This window comes from Phanerochaete carnosa (genome assembly GCF_000300595.1).
Source record: "Phanerochaete carnosa HHB-10118-sp unplaced genomic scaffold PHACAscaffold_3, whole genome shotgun sequence".
In the NCBI taxonomy this organism is placed as follows: Eukaryota; Fungi; Basidiomycota; class Agaricomycetes; order Polyporales; family Phanerochaetaceae; genus Phanerochaete; species Phanerochaete carnosa.
Window position 1 is genome coordinate 3,331,472 of NW_006767630.1, and position 12,629 is coordinate 3,344,100.

The window sequence follows — 12,629 nt, forward strand, 5'->3', positions numbered from 1 at the left end:
CCGCGTAATGATCCCTGTGGCGCGCATGGCGTACAGTACCGTGTCCTGCGCTTCTATGAGACGATGAGGGGTTTCCACACGGTGGGTTCAAATGCTGTATTGTATGAGGTTGCGTGATTTGACTCGTCACAGGGAATCCTAGACCTCACAGGCCGACATGAATGCAAGGACCGATCCGTCAAGGAGTAATGGGCGGAGTTCGCGGCAGAGCTCCACGAGCTGCTTGAACACAGTACAGAGACGGAAGTGCCTGTGCATGACTCTTTTGGGGGAGGTCGTCACGCTACCGGAAAACCCGCCGCCGCCGCTCATGGTCGACTCTTTCTATGTCGACCCGGATGACTTGCTCAAAAAGTTTGAAGAGACGTGGAAGTTGACGGTGTACTCTATTGTGGCCATGAGATGCCTTTACGGTGCGTGGCTGTACCACCGATGCTGATCCAGAAGTTTGAAGGCTTATTTGGAGATTAGAGGAGGTGAAAGGATGCATAGAGGCCAATGTAGCGGCCCGACATCACTCAATGTATCGAATCGCTGTTCATTATAGGCTGGTCGAACATATATTGCAACGCGGAGGGTTGGCAACTGTTCGATAGCAACATCATGGAATATCTCACTGTACCGGTTCTATGTACGTGCAAGACCTTATCGCCTGCTGCCCAAATATCAAGAGAAGAGACTTTTCCTGTTGTAGACGGTGATCACTGAGGCAGCGAGGGAGAACCTAATTGCTCTTCAGAGACTGGAACATCTCCGGATTACGTACAGTAGAGTCATAGGCTCAGCTACGCCACATCCGCCGTCCCGAATCTGACTATATGGACCTCCAGCCCTCTTGAGCTGTCAACGCGGACATTCATGCCCTCACCATCGAACATTCGCTGGTTGTGGCTGTTTCGCTCGGGTAACGCGCCAAGCATTCCCCGCCGGAGATCATACAGACTTGGAACTCGCTTGTCACTACTGAGCGTGCTCTCATCAATGGCGTGCAACGTGTAGGATGGCCCGATGGTTTCGCACACATAGGGATCCCGCCTTTCATCGTGGACGAATTGCTCGCCGCGCTGGAAGGCTCTGCTTTGCAATGCCTCGTGCTCGACGGTACTACGTACGGCGAGCCTGAGCTCATCGACGACGTCGCACAGAAACTGCCCAATCTCAAATCTCTTACCCTAGTGTACGCGTCAGCTATCGACAATCGAAGGAAGCTCCCGCGGTCTGGCCGTATCCAACGTGGGAGTACGCACGGCGACTCGGACGTTTTCACCATCTTTCACACTTCTCCTGGGACTTTGACGTCTCGATGTCGTTGTTACCAGCGGCCATGCAGCCCTTCGAGAACGGCTATCCCAAAGAGTAGTGAGAGCACTTTGAAGATGAATGGTTTGACCCATCGGGGGAGGTTGCGAAGCTCCCTGCAGCCTATTGCCCGACGCTCGAGACGAGACGGCTTGCCGGACAGCAACTGGCCATGGGTCATCACACGCTCGCCGGACGGGAGCATCCAAACAGAAGAGCTGATCAACTCTCCTTGGCGATATCGTAGGCAGTATGATCCCACCCGTTCTTCGTCGTGGCCGACACTTGGAATTATCTCGAACTGAGATCGTATTTATTTTTGCCGACGTGCCGGTGGGCTACCACCGCGTCCTTTCCTATTGTTCAAGCGTAGCTCATGTCTCAGCGCCACAAGCTGTCATCGGATTAAGACTGACCCGGTCTTCAGCCACAACCGCGCATACGCTTGAAGCAGGCCCTAATTACAAACTCCGTCTCGTTTACAAACTCAGGGCCAGATGCGGCATCTCATTCGTTGTGGCACGGGCCTTTTAAACTCGCCGTGGCCCACTGGTACCGCAAGACATTTGTCAGGACAATGAGCGCGCCGGTAAGAGCTACGATCTATCCTCTTCGCCATGCTAGGCTACACATTCGTCCCGGCTGGGACTATCAGAGCACACTCAGCAATCCCGAGGTCGCGCTCTTCAAGCATGTGCATCTCCGGGAGAGACGCTATGGCACTCGATGAGGCCTCTGAGCTCTCCACACCTCTGCGCGTCAGAGATAGGCATGAGTGCGCGCGAGTCAGTCAGTCAAAGCGGCGGAGGGAACAACAATAGACACACGCACATGGGCAAGTTGATGTTCGTGGTTAGCAGCTGGGATCCACGCGCGGGCGGCGATTTGCCGACGTTAGCCTTCTCGCAGACAGTTGATCCGCTATAGTCGCGACAGTGCGGAGCAAGAACGTCATGAGCATGAGATGGAGCGGACAGGACGCTTGAGCCGAAAGGGCAGCTTACCCCTCAGGTACTGTTGCGCCCGGTAGGGCGAGGAGCGAGGTCACGGCGGAGCATGATGCTATGACGCTGGCAACAAGCCCTGGACTGCTGAAGACGCCGAGTACGCATCCTGTTCGCTCCGTGTTAGCTGTACTCGAGAGCGGAAGGGGCTCAGGCGCACCGCTTACTGTGTACCACGCAAGAATCTGGCATGAAGAGGGTCAGCGGGGGGGAAAGACAGAGTAAGGGTTGGGACGCACGATAGTGGGAGTCTGGAAGACGAGCGTCACGAGGTAGTACAAGATCCCTTGGCGATACAACATCTTCCACAACTGCGATGCACGCGCGGCGCGGCGCGTTGACAGCCCAACGACCGTCATGATAACGATGAGCAGTTCCATCAAGAATGCTTCGCGCCATTCCATCAGCGCACTCTACCACGTCATGGGATTTGAATGAGAGACGCACTGTAGAGAAAGAAAGGCATGGAAGCGTTGATGTTGATCTTCATTTTTACGTCAGGGCTCCCGTTCCGAGTCGAATTGCCATGGCTGCCACGAATCACTGGGGGCACTATCACTATATCACGACGGAAAATTCAGTGTGCTGCCGGCTGGTCAAAAGCAGGGTCTTAGTACCCGTAAATAACACGACCCAGTGTCCTATACCGAGTAGGACAAGGAACATGACGACAATACGGCTTTCTCTCCATATTGCTGTCCTATCGTGCTGGTGAGCACATCCTGTAGTTGCCAGCTGAAGCATGGCAAGGCCTTACACCCTGAAGAGAAGATTCCCACTTGCAAAGATGCAGATTACGGGGCCTCCTATCTACAAAGGCTGTTCAGTAGCCCGCGAGACACCCAAACATGTAAGAAGCACGAACACCTAGAATCTTCGTGGCGACTAACAAATTATTAGTTCGGCGTTCTTCATTGTGTACGCCACGCTTACCAGGCTGCAGCACTTCATGTCTGTCTACAAGTTAAAACAAGGCAGCATGTGACTTATGAGGATGAGCTCACAAAGGTAGTCGTATGCCAAGCAAGAAATATCGCGCTCCAAGGTAATACACCTAGATGCTGCGCCTAAGTTGTCGTTAGTGTTCTGCGGAGGCGAAAACTCACGTATGACCACTTCCACTTTAGTTTCCGCGTCAACAGCTGCCACTCTAGAAGTTTGAATGTGGTGATGAAGTACCATCTGGTTGAGGCCCAACATCGACGTCAGCTAGTATAGGACAAGCACTGGGATGACTCAACGTGAAGATCCCGGCAAAGTACATGTTGAAGTTATGCGCAACCTGAAGGCATTCATTGATGACCTCTGGGCTTTCCCAGTTGACCATTGCGGCCAAATTCAGCGAAACGTGCTACGACGGACGATGTGAGGATGGGGGCAAGAGCGGATCCCTCAGCGCACAGAGTAGGACCTCCGGATACTTATACGCCAATTAGTAGCGCGTGGTAGACAATCATCGGCCGCGACCAAGCAGAGCTTCCTGCCACACATAGCGCGATTGCCGTAACAGAGCACACTAGTAGAAGGGAGCGGGACGAGGCGACGCCTACAGCGTGTCGCTTAGCCTTCGCGACCGTTTCGCGTCGTCTGAGCCCGGGGATACAAAGAAGCCGACTTATCGCTAAGCTTTCATTGCTGTGCGGCGCTGCCGTCGCTGCACGACCTTGTAGAGTCATCCTGCACATGACCACGGGTTAGGACTCTCCAGGACTCCACCGCGGCGCAAACGATGAGCGCTCAGTGAAGTTCCCTGGCACACTTCAGGCCATGTCGTGCGGCGACTCAGGACAGCAGGCATCGAACCTGAGAAGGTAACTGAAGAAACGCGAACTCAGAAGTAGCGGAATATCGAACAAAACGGGATAGATGTACTGAGTGTCGTACAAATACCTTATTTTCCGGCCTGCAATGCGACCGCGGTACCGGTGCCGAAGCGTCAGTTGCGCCACTTAGTAGTACTCTCCAGCGACTATCTCGATTTCGCCCAGAAATCCGTCCGGGTCGCGTAAACTTACTGAGAGAGCCAACTGTAGCTGTACGTACTGAGTTACTGCGGAGCCCTCTTAGCCTTTGCCGTCAAATCAAAACAATCGGCAGGCTGCTCACCATACGCTACGCGGGCGGAATGATTCCAGGTAAGAACGCACCGCCGCCTTTGTTCTTCTCATACCACTCCTTATCATGCGCGAGCACGACATGGACCTTCGGGACCTTGAGCAGCGAGCCCACCCTACGGATATGCTCGATGGCAATGTCCTTGTGCACATGCACGCAGCGCAAGAGTCCGCTCGCGTCTGGATTGAACGCAACCTCTTTCTCGCCAGTGAGCAGACGCGTGTCGTGCGCGGAGTCGCCAGCGAGGAAGATCCACGAACCGTCGCGCGACGTGCGCGCCAGGACGTTGATGTGCCCGTCGACATGGCCCGGCGCGTCCACAAGATAGAGGCTGCCGTCCCCGAAGTAGTCGTACGTACGAGGAAAGGGGCCGACAGACATCGAGAAGTCTGATGACGATAGGAAGCGCGTGCGTTCGACTGGGGTCGATTGCCAGATGGCTGACTTTGGGTCGGTGGGATACCCAGATTCGATGAGCTCCCGGTTGCCTGGGCCGACGATGAAAGTCGCATTTGGGAACGCATCGGGATTACCGACGCTACAATCGGCAGAGTCAAGCAGTCAACAAAATTGACATATAAGTCGAGCAGTGGGTTGTGCTCACTGATCATGGTGTAAGTGGCTAAGGATGACGGTCTGCACCGCCTCCGGGAGAATGCCGCCTGCCTCGAGCGACTCTTCGGCGCTCTGGGGCACGGTGAAGGGAAAGGCTTCAATGATGGCATGGACCGGGGGAGGATAGGCCTCGACATCGCGACGTAAGCCCAGATCGAAAACCAGATGCGTGCCAGAGGGCTTGTGGACGATGGAGAAGGCGAGTGATGGGCATCTGTAGACCTCCTCCGGACCCGCGCCTTGGACAATGTGGATGAAGGGAAGGTCAATCATACCAGCTTCCAGCGCGGAGACCTCGACGTACGCCTGGTCAGGCTGAGGCTGAGGCAGCAAGAAATCCTGAGAAGAGGTCATGTTGCGTGATATCACGAAGGGCCTAACGTCGACTTCAATACGTGGTGTACAAGATTCAACTAGTGACTGACAGCTGCAAGTCCTTGTATATATGACCACATCCCGGCTGAATTCAAGCATGTGTGCTCGTGGGAGGTCGACGTCACCGTGCGACGTGGGTGCGACGTGGGTAGCAAACCTTCGGATTTCTAGTGTGGGCCCCGTTCAGTAATGCGTCACTATGCTGATGGGTTGACAGCTGGAGTTTCTCTCACTTACCTTATCTCTTCTTTTCTTCTTGGAGATCGCAGCTGTTAAAGAAGAATAGACTGTGAATATCACAGTAGATTTTCCTTCACAATTTGCAACGACTTTGACGCGGAGGATGTCGCGCGCGGTACAGTACTTGGTGGCTCGATCTAATCTTATCGGATCCTCTCTTACACTTTTACTTCCACCTGGACTATTATGCGTGTTCGTATGGAGTGGCACTGTCTAATGAGATTTATCTTCGCGGTACCAGCGAAACATGAAACACTCGAAGTACTGACTCCTGCGGCCCCCGGGCCGGCACTCGATCAAGCACAAACTACGGCTGGGGTTGGCGGAGGCCTGCTGTTTGTCGTCTTGTTCTCCTCCCTCACACCAAAGGAACATGGACTCAGAGGACGATAGAATCGTTGTCGCCGCGAAGGAGACGAAGCGAAAGTTTGGGAAACTTGGGAGACCTCGGTTCGGTATGAATCGTTTATTCAACGCACATGGTTCACCCCGTGCTTTTGCGGAGTTCAAGCTCATACGCTCCAACTTAGACTCGAAAAGGCCCCAAATTCACCTCCGACTGTATCAAGAAGAGGAGTGGAGCAGTTATTTGGCCAAAAGATACAAGTTCGCCAAGCCGCATATACCGCCCGACGCCCTGCAAAGGGAAGAATACGCCGCTCGAGGAGTGCCATATCGCTTCATGCGATTTTGCGACACCATCAAGGGCTTTCACATTGTACGAGGTTGTTGTTCACAGTTATTTAGACATTGAACATAACGGATCTGGGGCTGCTTGGACTTGAGTGGTCGTCACATGGACAGATATAGCTCGGTCTTGAGCAGATGGTCCTATTTCTCGAAGGACCTTTCAGCTGCTTTCAACGGAGTCCAATTGATTATAGACCAGGATGTCCCTGAGGGCTCAAAAATCGTGGAGATCTCACTATACGATGGGGACGGGCCCGCTCTCTTCGCTATAGTCACTGATCGAGGCGCCGTCAAGACGTTCGAGAAGAGATAGCGGCTTCGCATGCATAACGTGGTTTTATACATCAACCTAGCTCGTATGTCACGGGAGACTTGTATCGTTTTGTGAAGTTGCTCACCCAGCTGCTTTGTTAGACAGCGTGTCGAAGTGCATTGAAGTTAATCGTCTCCCGATATTCCAACGCCTGTGCCTTATGAATCTGCCGAACGAGCTCCTTCGTGATATTGTTCAATGCGCGAATCCGAGAGAGCTCCGCAACCTTGGCTCGACTTGTAAGCTACTGCGCAAGATTTGTTGGCAAAATATGAACGAGGTCGGTCTCTGCAGTTGTGTGGCTGCCCCTATAGTGCTAACATACGTGTCAGGAACGCACGGTCGGCCTTGACGCCTCACTCCGCCTATTACACACGGCGCAAATGACTAAGCTTTCAGATAAGGAACGATGTGAGAATATGCGCAGCAGGGCCGTCGCAGAGTGCGAGAGATTCTTTCGGAATGCGGACCTGATATGCGCCCGCCCAGACATCGCGCAGAACATCCACCATCTCACCCTCAGTACCTGGGGGACCACAGACCTTCGTCGAACACTTTGGGGTTCTCCCGAGGACGTCAATAATCTGGACAAGCTTATCATCGGCCGAATGCGCGACGTCGCTGTCAAGACTCCGGGCGTGACGAAGCTCACGCTCGAGAATATTGTCTTGACCGTCGAGCTGGCGGAAGCAATCTTCGCGCTTCCTGGTCTTTCATATCTTGCTATAATAGACTGCACGGTCGACTTTGGGGATCGCGAGCCGCGGAACTTGCCTGCAAGGCTGGAGCACCTCATGCTCAAATGCTACAGTGTGCTCGTACCTCACGGTGCTCACAACCATTGGGAAATCCTTCACTACCTCCCATCACTCCGCTGGCTATGCGTCAAGGGCGCGGACTACGTGTATAGTTTGCCGTCAGACACCGTCATTGCCCGCACCGCTCCCTTTGCCACCCTGCAGCGCCTACAGATCGAGGGACTAGATAAGACGAACGTAGCAGACGATGACGAGCCCTGGAAGCTCGTTATGCTCCTGCACAGCGCCCCGGAACTGCACCTGACGCATGTCAACCTCCATTTCAGCGACGGACTCCCTGAGTTTGAAACCTTTGCACTCATTTATGCCCTCCAGCGCGCTCCGCTCCGGCTGCTTGTCCTCAAAGGCATCGACTGTGCACACACCCATCTCATCGAGTACATCGCAGAGGCCTTCCCGGAGCTCTTTGGCCTAACGCTCTCCTACCGCGAGAGCCCGCTCCAGCAGCGACTGCGCGAGGCGAGCTGGCCCTGCAGCTCATGGGAGTACGCCGCGTGCCTCGCGCGCTTCAGCCGGCTTGAGCACTTCGGCTGGAACTACCGCATCGAGGGCACCGCGTCACCCGCAGTGATGCTCCACTTCGAGGGCGGCTTCTGCGGGGAGGGCTGTGTGCACGACACCGTCGACGCAGACTTCGATGAGCTCGAGACGCTGCTCCCGCTCTTCGCGGCGTACTGCCCGACGCTCAGGTCGCTCGCGTTCGAGGGGTCCGGAGGATTTCCGGACCCGCTGTGCACCATCGCGCGCGACGCCCAGGGCAAGACTACCTTCGAGATTTGCCGGTCCCTGCCAAGTGGCAGGCACCCAAAGAGGAGAGAGCACTCTGAACGCTACTGTCCGGAGACCCAGGAGGCGTGGCCGCTGCTCGACAGCAGGACCTCAGACTGACGCGGCCGCGAGCTATTTGATCACTTGATTTAACTTATTTTTATTGTGCATTAAATTACATGTTACTTGTATGGGTTGGTCGTCTCTTTTCTGCATCGTGTATGGAACTCGCTGGCTCGTGTTGTATTTCAGATTCTTGACCATCAGAGCGCCACAAAGTTGATGACTAACGCATGGTAGTCGTTCCTGACTTATCGTCCTTTCCTTTGAATGTCTACACGTATGCGACTTACATTTGTTTTCAGACTTGTCTTTTGGTACAACTCACAACAAGACCGCCACCGGAGGGTGTGTAAAGTATTTTGGTGCTAAACATGGAGACCGGCCGGGCTCACGGTTGTCCTTGGCCGGTGCTTTCTGCGCAATGTGGCAGCTCCTGCTTTACTACCAGCAACCCTGAACTGCGAGGTTGATGAGGCATGAGGCTATCCGGGGCATGATTGATGACGACCACGAACGTGCGGTGCAATTTGGCCGCACTCCCTCGTTGTGCGGAAACCGCTATGGATTTCTGTGCACAAGGAGGCCCGGCGTGAGCACCACCGGATATATAAGCACGCGCTACGCCTATACAGATTGACGTGAGGTCCACAATAGTCATACAGTCATCTCACATATTAGATATGATGAAATGAACGTGAATGCCATATACTTCCCGCTCGAGTTGAGCTTCAACGGGGAAAGCGCGAAGCGTTGACCACACCGTGCATGCACGCAAGATCATGCAGGAGGCCTCGCGAGGATGGACTAAGGTATAAAGAGGTAGGGGAAGGTGTGGAAGAGAAGAAATATTTATCCCGGCCTGAGCATTACGCGAGTGTGTTCCGAGAACCCTTGTGGCTAACCCTAGCTGATGGCGGCAATGACGTCGACGTACGGGAATCATGGTTCGCCAAGGAGAGGCTGCGGGCAGACTTCTCCGCACCGCAGGCTTTCATGAGTGTTGTAAGGCTGGCAATCGTGCTGGCAGCCCATTGTTTGGAGTCGTTCAGGACTAGGCAAGCGATACCATATCAACAACCTTAAGCTTAATGATAAGTTGCGTTGTTGGGGTTGATGAGACAGGGCGTACAGTGAGGCCGGTGGTGCGACCACGCCGTTGCTGTTGCTATAGGGTTACCAGACCCGCTGGTGCACGCAGCCCTGAGCTTGAGGTCGCCCGTGCCAGCTCAGGGCTGCACGTTCGTGTGTGCCCTATATGTTTACGAATAACTTGGATAGCGCTTGGAGGAATTTCGAGGGCGTTTATAACTTTATATGTGTGGGATTCTCAACCTACGTGCCTGCCATTCGTGAATAGGTGGATGCGAAGCACAGCTGGGATCCACCGATTCCATGCATGTGAATCTACGTGATGAGGATGTCGAGGAAGAAAAGGCTAGCGTTGAAGCGGGGATGGCCTAAAGGGAGCCTTTGGACTTGCTTGATCTCGTACAGCCATCACCACGCCGCAGATACACGAGTTTCCGACGAATTCTTGTTTTTGTTGCATGACTTACTTCTCTGCTCTCTCCGCCCGGGACTGTCCTGCTCCTGCACCCCGTACCGCGCATCTCGAGTGCTGAACACCTCTGGAAAACGGCCCTTGGAAAAGTCACGCGGCGAGGCGCCTGCACACCGGCCGAAGCTGTGTTCTGACGTCTGTATATCAGTGCGTTACAGCCTTTCGGCGGGTATTTCATTGGCACCTGACGCGGGGACGACTCCAGAAGTGTATGTGGAAGCACCTCCAGCCATTTGGCCACCGTCGAACGAACAGCAAGCGAGGCAAGAACCGCGATCGCGCCTCTCGCCCCCGTGCGAACACCGTTGGCGTTGAGCCTCAGGACATAACCACCTCGGCACGCACCGAGATCACCAACAGGCCCCACGATCCTCAAAGTCTCACCCACACCAGCCCGACCCCGCAAGGCCCAAGCCACCACAGACTCATGACCTCAGCGACCGTCAGCGAGACTCATCAACCTCACATTCCGCCTACAAGGGCGGGCCTCAAGACTTGGTGGAGCCATTTTGCCTTTGCGCAGCGTACGAAGCGGGACGCAGAGGCCAAGAAGGGTGAGCACTGCTCTTTAGATGACCTCGAGGACTCTCCGCGCGCTGAGCTTAACCTCCTAGCAGATGTGCATCCACCAAGCGCCATCTTCGGCAGACCACTACGCGACAGTCTCAAGCGGGCGAATGTGCAAATATCAACGGCAGGGACAGGAGGGGAGCTCTATGTCTGGGGTCACATTCCGGTCGTCGTAGCGAAATGGTACGTCCCCTTACCTAGTCTTCTCTATCTGTGTTAATCTTTGTTTAGTGGGTTATACTTGAAGGAGAATGGTGCGCAAATAGAGTTTCATTGTGAATCTTGTGATAACTCATGATCAACATTCCATCGCTACTAGCTACCGAGCTCGCAGGAACGTTCCGGGTGAACGGGTCGAACAAGCGCATGCGAGAGCTGCAAGCGGCGTTTGAGACACCTCCAAGAGTGCGTAGCCGCACGAAGGCTGTGGTTCATCACTAACTCCGCCTATGCAGTATGGCAAAGACTTGGACTGGAAGAATGAGCATTACACTCCCCATGATGTCGCAAGCGTATTCCGGCGGTATCTCACCCAGATGTCGGTATGCACGAAGTCTCAACGCGAGCGCGACTTGCACTCATTCCTTCACAGGAGCCAGTAATACCACACGATCTGTACCATCCAGTAAGTCCCAGCGCTACTTGAACCTTGTCAATCTTGCTCACGTCCGGTTAGTTTCGGGATGCGCTAGGTGTGTAGCGTGTCCTCATATAGGCAACTGCCACTGACCTCCTTAGCGTGCTAGCAAAGAAGCCGTTCAACCGTGACGAAGCAATTCATCGTTACAAAAGACTCATTCGCATGCTACCAGACGACAACAAATATCTGCTCCTATACGTGCTAGACCTGTTGTCCGTCTTTGCTCGAAAAGCTGACAAAAACCTCATGACCGCAAAAAGTACGCCCTGCGTTCGTCGTATGCGCTCCTCCAGCTGACTTGACCAGACTTAGCGGTCATCTTCCGCCCTGCTCTTCTCTCACATCCTTCGCACGAGTTGTCGCCACCGGAGCACCAGCTGAGCCAGGATGTTCTGGAATTCCTGATCGAACACCAGGACTGGTTTATGCTCGATATATCGCCTTCGGGAAGCGGGAGCTCCAGGAGGGTGGCACCGACGGGCGTCGAACCCGTCGACATGATGATCACAGATGCCGACGACTCATGGACGGCAAGCCAGGCGGGGCGAGTAACGCGGCGGCGCACGACGTCGGAACGGCCAGGCGGTGAGTCCGTTTCCCGAAAGCGTGAAGTGCAGCACAAGCGTAGACGGAATGCTGAGCCCGAGCCCTCCGGCAACAGAAGCAACGCCCGGCGGACGCATGCGCGAAGCGGATAGTCTTGCCCCAGTGTACGAATCGACGACACCGCCGTCACGCGGCGAGAGCGTCGTCACCGTCTCCCGGAGTCGCACCCTGCCGTCGCGGACGTCGCGCGGGCGCCCGCCACCGGCAAACGCCCCGCCGTCTGATGACGAGTCACATCCGAGAGTGCTCAAGAAACACAAACGGACGTCTACTCAACCCCAGTCGCGGCCTGGTGCCGGGTGACCACCGTGGCCAGCTCGTCTTCCCCTTTTCGCTTCCTTACTGTACTCCTAGACGTCTTCGAGCGCTTCGATTTTCTGCTTCCTTATACCCTCCAACCGTTTCTTCCTTCTGCTCACATCCATCGTCATCATCATCGTATCAATCCTCCCGCGCATTTAGATGCGAGCTCTTTCTTGGGGTTTCGAGGATGTGCTTTATAATACCCGTAACCTGCGATACTCTCTCCCACCCCGCTGTCGTTGAGCTTCCTTTTTCCTGCCTCCACTATCTTGTTTTCCACGGACACAATATTCTATCTAGCTATGGAATTTGAACGAATCGTTACGAGCAATGACTATTCATGGTGTACGCATTAGCACGCTTGTCTTAATTCACGGACTCTTATTACGCTTGCTTGACATGTGGCCGGGCACCCTTACGTGACCACACATCGTTCTGATCACTCACTTGAAAGCCTTGCGGAGGGTAAGGTGAGGTGAGATGACTGCGGCGCTATCAGAGGCATTCTAAGTACGTGATTCAAGGGGCGATTCTAGGAGCCATTGGTCCCGGAGTCGACACAATCAGAATCACGGTTAAACATGATATTGTATTGACATTGCTCAGGCGCCCGATATTTCTAGCCGATAAGCTCACCGGTGACAGCAGA

General features: G+C 54.4%; 4 protein-coding genes across 4 annotated transcripts; 2 read left to right on the plus strand and 2 right to left on the minus strand.

The window, feature by feature from the left end:
- Positions 1 to 1,714: 1,714 nt before the first annotated feature.
- Positions 1,715 to 2,793, minus strand: PHACADRAFT_207316 (uncharacterized protein; the record flags this gene model as incomplete). The annotated part of the gene is made up of 6 exons (XM_007393751.1): positions 1,715 to 2,051; positions 2,131 to 2,220; positions 2,304 to 2,412; positions 2,464 to 2,488; positions 2,543 to 2,691; positions 2,751 to 2,793. 6 exons carry the CDS (start codon positions 2,791 to 2,793, stop codon positions 1,925 to 1,927), a joined length of 543 nt encoding a protein of 180 aa, XP_007393813.1. The 3' UTR covers positions 1,715 to 1,924.
- Positions 2,794 to 4,415: 1,622 nt separating this feature from the next.
- PHACADRAFT_159645 (uncharacterized protein) lies at positions 4,416 to 5,387 on the minus strand (the record flags this gene model as incomplete). Its single annotated transcript, XM_007393752.1, has 2 exons — positions 4,416 to 4,956; positions 5,023 to 5,387. 2 exons carry the CDS (start codon positions 5,385 to 5,387, stop codon positions 4,416 to 4,418), a joined length of 906 nt encoding a protein of 301 aa, XP_007393814.1.
- A 774-nt stretch (positions 5,388 to 6,161) lies between these two features.
- On the plus strand, positions 6,162 to 8,495 carry PHACADRAFT_252878 (uncharacterized protein). The gene has a single exon (XM_007393753.1). It carries the CDS (start codon positions 7,035 to 7,037, stop codon positions 8,355 to 8,357), a length of 1,323 nt encoding a protein of 440 aa, XP_007393815.1. The 5' UTR covers positions 6,162 to 7,034; the 3' UTR covers positions 8,358 to 8,495.
- Positions 8,496 to 9,827: 1,332 nt separating this feature from the next.
- PHACADRAFT_252881 (uncharacterized protein) lies at positions 9,828 to 12,235 on the plus strand. The gene is made up of 10 exons (XM_007393754.1): positions 9,828 to 10,008; positions 10,067 to 10,415; positions 10,479 to 10,614; positions 10,663 to 10,685; positions 10,751 to 10,836; positions 10,887 to 10,973; positions 11,024 to 11,056; positions 11,108 to 11,123; positions 11,178 to 11,330; positions 11,378 to 12,235. Exons 2-10 carry the CDS (start codon positions 10,073 to 10,075, stop codon positions 11,767 to 11,769), a joined length of 1,269 nt encoding a protein of 422 aa, XP_007393816.1. The 5' UTR covers positions 9,828 to 10,008; positions 10,067 to 10,072; the 3' UTR covers positions 11,770 to 12,235.
- Positions 12,236 to 12,629: the final 394 nt, after the last annotated feature.

Coding starts and splice junctions, on each gene's coding strand:
- PHACADRAFT_252878 (XM_007393753.1), top strand. CDS start 7,035: ATGACTAAGCTTTCAGATAAGGAACGATGTGAGAATATGCGCAGCAGG.
- PHACADRAFT_252881 (XM_007393754.1), top strand. CDS start 10,073: ATGTGGAAGCACCTCCAGCCATTTGGCCACCGTCGAACGAACAGCAAG. Junction 10,615..10,662: donor CCGGTCGTCGTAGCGAAATG/GTACGTCCCCTT, acceptor ATCTTTGTTTAG/TGGGTTATACTTGAAGGAGA. Junction 11,331..11,377: donor AAACCTCATGACCGCAAAAA/GTACGCCCTGCG, acceptor TGACTTGACCAG/ACTTAGCGGTCATCTTCCGC.